Source organism: Platichthys flesus, chromosome 13, assembly GCF_949316205.1.
Source record: "Platichthys flesus chromosome 13, fPlaFle2.1, whole genome shotgun sequence".
NCBI lineage: Eukaryota > Metazoa > Chordata > Actinopteri > Pleuronectiformes > Pleuronectidae > Platichthys > Platichthys flesus.
In genome coordinates this window covers 1,125,283-1,132,782 of record NC_084957.1, presented here as the reverse complement: position 1 = coordinate 1,132,782, position 7,500 = coordinate 1,125,283, and the positions used below count along the sequence as shown (strand labels likewise).

The window sequence follows — 7,500 nt, the reverse complement described above, 5'->3', positions numbered from 1 at the left end:
TTCTTCTTCTTCTTCTTGTCTGTTTGAAACCCGCTGTCATGGCTCAGGTTTCACTTTTGTTTCTGTTGATGTTCAAACAACAGAAGTTTGAGACAAAACTGAAACTGTAGTTTCTCAGTTTGTTGTGAAGTTCATTTATCCCTGGTTCTTAGAACTGAGATCAAACCTGGTGTCAAACTGGATTCTTCAGTTCAGGTGTAAACAGATTCACAGATTGTGTCGTTTTGTTATCGATCCTCAATCAGAATCAGAATTCTTTTTATTTGCATGTATATTCGCACATACAGGAAATTGCCTTGGTGTGGTTGGCGCACTTTACAAACAACAATCTAAAAACAACAATATATACAGTAAAAGAGTCAGCATCATAATTAAATGAAGATGGACGACACGTCTCCACTTCCTCGCACCATGAAACTAAAACATCTAGGATAGGAACACAGAGGTCCCGCCCATACACCCTGACCAATCAGGAGTCAGTCTCAGCTGTCAATCATTAGGTCTCAGCCTGATCGAATAACTGATTCAAACCCAACTGATCAGAAACTTGAAGAAACTTCAGAGAGATATGAACGAGCTGAAAAGTCAGAAACGTCTTTAACGTTTATTTAACGTCCACTCTGATTAGTCAGTTCGGTTCATGTCCCGTCCACTCACATGGAGGAGGCGGGTCCTGACCTGTAGCGCAGCTGTCAATCATTCAGTTCATTGTTCAGGACACCAGGTGAAACCAGGTGTGAACGTGATCCGGTTCAGATCTAGATCTCAGTGGAACCCAGTGAAGCACTTAGATAAACAGTTGATTCAGCGTCAGTGGGACCAGCAGCTGCTCTGCAGACGCTGCTGGTCCCACGAGGACCCAGTGACTCGTGGGGTCGGGTTCCACTGGTCAGCGGCGGCGGCTCCAGTTACAGAGTGAAGAGGTCGACATGCGACTCAGTCTGAGGCTCAAACGAGAAGAAGACTCGGCCTGTTGGCCTCTGATGAATACAACTTTATATTAACTCAAGGAAGTGGTAACGTTTCAATCACATCCTCAGTGAGAAGTAGAATTCAAACATGTGCTTTGTTAGGACAGTTAGTCTGAGTCTCGTCCAGATGATCCAGGTGTGCTCCTCTCTCGGTTCCTCAGTCTGACGCCCTCTCTCTCTCCTCCAGTGTTCGATCAACTAGACCTGGTCACGTACGAGGAGGTGGTGAAGCTGCCGGCCTTCAAGAGGAAAACACTGGTTCTGCTGGGTGAGTTCTTTGTTGTTCACCCGAGGATCTGAGGTGGATCCGAGGATCTGAGGCGGATCCGAGGATCTGAGGCGGATCCGAGGATCTGAGGTGGATCCGAGCTCTTCCTCACGTCTCTGTGTCTTCATCAGGGGCGCACGGCGTCGGCAGGAGACACATCAAGAACACGCTCATCACCAAACACCCCGACCGGTTCGCGTACCCCATCCCACGTGAGTCTGAGTCCCTGAAGCATCACGGCTGCTGTGCACCAGAGGAAGTGCAGCCTCTCACTTCCTGTGTGCGTCCCACAGACACGACCCGACCTCCCAAGAAGGACGAGGACGACGGGAAGAACTACTTCTTTGTGTCCCACGACCAGATGATGCAGGACATCAGCAACAACGAGTACCTGGAGTACGGCAGCCACGAGGACGCCATGTACGGGACACGGCTGGAGACCATCCGGAAGATCCACCAGCAGGGACACGTCGCCATCCTGGACGTGGAACCTCAGGTGAGTGTGTGTCTGTGTGTGTCTGTGTGTGTCTGTGTGTTTGAAAGTGTGCTGAATCTAACACCTGATCTCCATCAGGCCCTGAAGGTCCTGCGAACAGCAGAGTTCGCCCCGTACGTCGTCTTCATCGCTGCACCAACAATCACACCAGGAATCAATGAGGTAACACACACTCACACTCACTCACACACACTCACACACACTCACACACACTCACACACAATCCTCCACTGAAATAGAAACAGCTTCATAAACATGATCCTGATTATTTTCTGATTATTTCGATCGATTCATCTTTTCCTCCTCTGACATCTTTTCTTATTTTGTGTCATGGTTTGAACTCTGTGCTCGTCACTCATCTTCTTCATCTTCTTCCTCTTCTCTGCACTCGTTTATTTTCTCTTGCTGCATGCGTTTGTTTCTTTGCCCCCCCCCCCCCCCAGACACCTCGGTGGTGTCGGACGCTTCCTGTGAGTAAAACCTGACGGGACGGACGTGTTGCTTCCTGTTAGTCGTGTGTGTGTGATTCTGGAGTTTAGTTTGTCCAGCTCACGTCCTCGATAGTGACGACCTCCACACACTGTGACTCTGAACACACACACACACACACACACACACACACACACACACACATCTTCATTTTCACTCTGAGCACACACACTCAGCTCCAGTTTGTCGAGGTCCTCAGAGTTCCTCTCTTTGTTGTTTATGCGTGTTCTCCTCTCTGCCTTCATCATGGGTTGTTCCTCCTCTTCCTCCTCTTCCTCCTGCAGGACGAGTCTCTGCAGCGGCTGCAGAAGGAGTCTGAGATCCTTCAGAAGACGTACGCGCATTACTTCGACCAGACCATCATCAACAACGAGATCGATGAGACCATCGGGCACCTGGAGGACGCCATCGACTTGGTGTGCACCACCAGCCAGTGGGTCCCTGTGTCCTGGGTCTACTGACCTCCTCCTCCTCCTCCTCCTCCTCCTCCTCCTCCTCCTCCTCCTCTTTCATCTCCCTGCAGCAGCATCACAGAAACACTCCCATCATCTCCTCTTCCAGCTCAGAATAACGTCAGACTAATCAAAGCGATGGGAAACCTTCCTCCACACTGCACTCGATCGGAGAAGCACCCTCAGCGTGATTGTGAAAGTGACCCCGGCGCCCGGCGGGAGCCTCGGCGGCGCCGGCCTCTCACGGACGACCTCGTCATCGTGTTGTAAAAACCAGAGTAAACTCAAGTGAATATTGTCGTGTCTGTTCTAGCTAGGAGGCGGCATTTCTGTAGAGGTTTGTTTTAAAGAGACAGTACCATTTCCAGTCATCAGCCCCCCCCCCCGTCTGTGGAGTGACAGTGTCAGTTCCCCCCCCCCCCCCCCCCCCCCCCCTTGTAGCGACAGCCTCAGTTTCCTGTCGTCAGCGAAGCACCAACACACGGCCACGTCTTCTCATCATACGTAGATCAAGTCCCTTCATTATGTTTTCATCTTTTCTTTTCTGAACCGTGACTCCGCCCTCTCGCTGTGTCTCATATATATATATATATATATATATATATAGATATAGATATATACATATATACATGCACCTTTCTACCAGGTACTGTCTCTTCTAAATGAATCCATTAATGTTTTAGAGATTTGAATGAGGTTATCATGCATGTGGACATTTGCAAGCTTCCATGCTGTCAGTCAGTCAGTGTCCCCCCCCGTCCCCGTCCCCCCCGTCTCCCTCTGTGGACCTCAGAGAAACTAAAGACGAAAAGAAGAAAAGAAAAAACATTCCAGCGGTTTGAAGTCTGAGGAGAAGCGACGGAGCCGGACGTTGACACCTATGCACATCCCTGCAGTTTGGGTGACATTTCTAAAAAAACAACAGATTTATTAAAATGAAAGTATCGAACATGTAGTGAGATGTGTTTGTAAAAAAGAAAATCAAATAAAAGTTTCAATTTTTCTCTTTTCGACTCGTCACACACAAATCATTTCATAAAAGATTCATCTGGTTCCTCAGTCGTGGTTTCAGTCGAGTGTTAGAATCTGAGGAGGTGATGATGATGGTGATGATGATGATGATGATGATCGAGGGAAGAGGAGGCAGTGAACGTGCGACTTGTACCCGAGTCAATAAAGATAAAACATTTCTTTATTGGAATTCTTTTCTGTGATGGAAACATGAATCTCAGAGAAACTTTTCTTTATCTAAAAATCCAGACGAAGGAAAACGAATAACTAAAAACTTACTCAAGTGACAAAATCCTTTTTGCAGAAGTAAAAATTAAGTATTGTTCTACAGGAAAGTCAATACGTGTATATATATTATATATACTTTCAATAAAAAAAAGATTGGCAAAGATTTTCTCTTTAAAAATCATTTTGAAACATTTGTTAATTTCAGGTTCTTTGCTTCTTTTTCAGTTTCACATGATAATTAACTTAATCACTGAGTTTTCAGCTGTCAAGTATAAAAGATAGAAATATTCCTGAAGACGATTAACAAACTGATCAGAAAGAAGAAGCCTTGACGTGCTAGTTATTATCTGTGCGGCTGTGATTCATATTTGAGGAGAACGTGCACTGGGCTGAACTCTTTGTGGTTTCAATCAGACCGAGTGCCGGAGAGAAGCAGAGTCATAATCCTGCAGCTTTAAAGTGAACTCACGGCGACTGAGGACAGATGTTCAGACTTTTATCAAATTCTCCTAAAAGGAAAATGGCCTCGTCTCCTCTGGTCCAGCCGGAGACGTCCAGAACGTGAATCTAGACTTTTTAACAAAGTGCCAAACGTCCTAGTTTAAGGTTTATATGTTAGAAAGTGAAGAAATGTAAAGATGTGTGAAGCAAAGACTTGAAATAAAGATGAACACTTCTTCTCCACTTCCTCCCACCATCCACACACTAACCTGTATTTTATACTGCTCTATACAGATTGATCATTTCAGCAGATTCATAGTTTCAAGTCTGTGTTGCTAATTTACACAAAAGCATCAAATCCTCCTCAGAAAAAAGGAGCGGACGTATAAAGTGACAGCAAAAGAAAAGACTTCAAACGAATGACTGGTTCCAAAAAGAGAAATGCAAAGGACAGGTCAGGTCAAACAGTTTGTTCTCTAGATGTGAATCACTGAGAAGTGTTTCTGGATTCGAACCCTCAGTGTGTGAGGAGCAGCCTCAGTCGCTCTAATCCCACATTAAAGGGCCATCGGGCCGAGCTGCAGATTAACTGCTGCATCAGCGCCTGAGGGTCGACGAGCAGACGAGTGAAGAGTTCAGCACAATTTATTTTATTTAGAAAAGTGAGCAGCGACAGAGCGAAGTGGATCAAACTCACACTCACAGGAAACAACACAACACAACTGATGGTTTCCCGCTCGTCGGTGGATCAACGCACGCCCCTCCCCCACGGTCCACAGCGGACATATGGTGGTCACACCCACTCCGCCCCCTGTACGGAGAGAGATCACGTCCATAAAGATGAAGCCGTCCGTCCACAGGAGCCGAAGCAAAGTGTCAATAAGGAGATTAATGAATTTACAGGGAAAAGCTGCGGAGCCGCCATGAAGAGCAGGAGCAGCGAGGACATCTGCTCAGGAGATCACGACTCCTTCACTTTACACATTCACCAATGACACACCAAGAACACGCCCACATATGACATCATGTTAATTCAATTGAGTTCTTGTGAAAGGTGGACGTTCACGTGGAGGTTCTCCTCTGGAAGCATTAATCCGCTGTTTGAAATCAACACCTGCTGCAGCAGATGAGTCTGAAGCCGACGTGTCTATAAATATCTCAGATTATCGGATGTGAAGCTCGAGAGTAGAAACTTCGTCCGACTGCGAACAGCAAATCCTTCGACGACTTCTCCTTCAGCTCGACGGCAATTTGAAAATCTACTTCCTGGTTCCTCGGCTCCTCATGTGCAATAAAGACCTGCGTGAGCGTGTGACCGGCCAATCACAGCGAAGAGGAGCCCCCCCACGGTGAAGCCCACAAGTGACCGGCCGGCCCCTCGACCTCCGACCCCTGAGGAGAGCTGCCCCTCCTCCGGCAGCGTCCCGTTGCCGAGGCTCTCGGTCCCGTTCCCCATCTCCTCCCGGAGCTCCTGCTGCAGCAGCCTGGAGACCAGGCTGTTGAAGCGGTTCTCGGTGGTGGAGACGACCTCCGAGGACGCCGTGGTCAGGTTCAGCTCCCCCGGGTCCAGGCAGGAGCCGTTCAGCTTGGAGAAGACCACCTCGCTGAGGTCCAGGCCCGACACGGAGGAGGGCGAGGAGCAGGGGATGTCCCGCACCAGCTTGTAGCTCTCCATCCAGTCCTGGAGCCACTTGAGGGAGCAGTCGCACTCCCAGGGGTTCCTGAAGAGGAAGAGGCGAGCCAGGAAGTAGATGGGCTGGAACACGGGGAAGGGCAGGCCCGTGAGGTTGTTGCTGTTCAGGTGCAGCGTGATGAGGCTGGTCAGGTTCTCGAAGGTTCCCTCCTCGATGAACAGCAGCTGGTTCCGGTCCAGGTAGAGGGTCTCCAGCTCCACCAGGTCGCTGAACCAGGTCCTGGACACGTTGATCAGACGGTTCCCGCCCAGGTTGAGCATCTTGATGCGGCTCAGGCCCTTGAAGGCGGATCGAGGGAGATCGGTCAGCACGTTGTCGTTGAGGTAGAAGTTCTCCAGCCGCAGCAGGTCCTGGAAGGCCTGGTCGTGGATCACGTTGATCCGGTTCTCCTGGAGGTTCAGGTACCTGAGACAAGAAGACGTTTCAAAACCTGAACTGAGACGGAATCTGGTTCTTTGTGTTGATGTATAAACATCTTTACTTATTTATTATCTTCTTTATTTCACAGTATTGTGATCGTATCATATTTGATCAAATTTGTACTTATAGTATCATTTCATAATGTATCAATCATATCGTACATATCTTATTTAATTGTATCTTATCGTAAAGTTTTGAATCGTATCTTATTGTATCTTATTGTTTTGTATCATATCGTGTCTAATTCCATGTTTAATGGTATCTCATCGTACTCCATCCGGAGACGTACCTGAGCCCCCCCAGGCCGAGCAGCGAGTTGTAGGCCACGGCCTCGATCCGGTTCCTCTCCAGGTAGATGTGCGTGAGGTTCTCCATCCCCCTGAAGGCCCCGGGGATCCTCCTGAAGTTGTTCTCGAAGCAGAACATTTCCCTCAGCGCCGGCTGCTCGAGGAAGATCCGGTCGGGGATGTTGAAGAGGTTACAGTCGGACACGTCCAGACGCACCAGCTTCTTCAGGCCCGAGAAGGTTCGAGTGTGGAGGTAGCTGATGTACTCGTTATGAGCCATCTTCAGCTCCACCAGGTTGGAGAGGCCCTGCAGGACGAGAGGCTCTTTAGATTCAGGACGATTATCTGACTGCTGAGGAGACAAAGATTCACTCGGAGGTTTGGACAAAGTGAAAACATCTGAAAGAACATTTATCTCTATTTTCTTATGTTTAACAAACCAAGAATCAAGTCAGAAAGAACAAAGAACAAAGAACAAAGACAGAGTTCTAGTGATGTTCTCCATGGGAGTCACCTTGAAGGCTCCAGGAGTGATGAAGGAGATGTTGTTGTGCTCCAGAGACAGGGACCTGAGCGACGGCAGCGTCCCGAACGCTCTCTCCGACAGGAACTTGAGCCGGTTCTTGTCCACGTTGATGGCCGAGGCCTCGCAGGGAAACTCTCTGGGCAGCTCAGCGAGGCCGGAGCGGTCGCACAGGACGCTGCAGCTCTTCTCCTGAGTGCAGGAGCAGGAGGCCGGACAG

At 48.6% G+C, this 7,500-nt stretch overlaps 2 protein-coding genes across 15 annotated transcripts in view; one reads left to right on the top strand and one right to left on the bottom strand.

The window, feature by feature from the left end:
- The window catches only part of caska (calcium/calmodulin-dependent serine protein kinase a), a 63,411-nt gene extending 60,316 nt beyond the window's left edge, over positions 1 to 3,095 (top strand). For 10 of the 14 annotated variants that reach the window (XM_062402188.1, XM_062402184.1, XM_062402193.1 and 7 more), the window contains 5 exons: positions 1,159 to 1,239; positions 1,371 to 1,451; positions 1,533 to 1,735; positions 1,814 to 1,897; positions 2,509 to 3,095. In XM_062402188.1, the coding sequence (XP_062258172.1) occupies positions 1,159 to 1,239; positions 1,371 to 1,451; positions 1,533 to 1,735; positions 1,814 to 1,897; positions 2,509 to 2,685 (626 nt within the window). In that variant the 3' untranslated portion in view covers positions 2,686 to 3,095. The remainder of the gene's footprint in view (positions 1 to 1,158; positions 1,240 to 1,370; positions 1,452 to 1,532; positions 1,736 to 1,813; positions 1,898 to 2,508) is intronic. The other 4 variants (XM_062402185.1, XM_062402197.1, XM_062402195.1 and 1 more) reach the window with 1 other exon arrangement.
- A 2,023-nt stretch (positions 3,096 to 5,118) lies between these two features.
- The window catches only part of nyx (nyctalopin), a 2,901-nt gene continuing 519 nt past the window's right edge, over positions 5,119 to 7,500 (bottom strand). Inside the window, exons 2-4 of the mRNA XM_062402236.1 lie at positions 7,272 to 7,500; positions 6,760 to 7,064; positions 5,119 to 6,455 (exon numbers count right to left, since the gene is read on the bottom strand). The exon at positions 7,272 to 7,500 is cut by the window's right edge and continues 61 nt beyond it. Of these exons, the coding sequence (XP_062258220.1) occupies positions 5,639 to 6,455; positions 6,760 to 7,064; positions 7,272 to 7,500 (1,351 nt within the window). The 3' untranslated portion in view covers positions 5,119 to 5,638. The remainder of the gene's footprint in view (positions 6,456 to 6,759; positions 7,065 to 7,271) is intronic.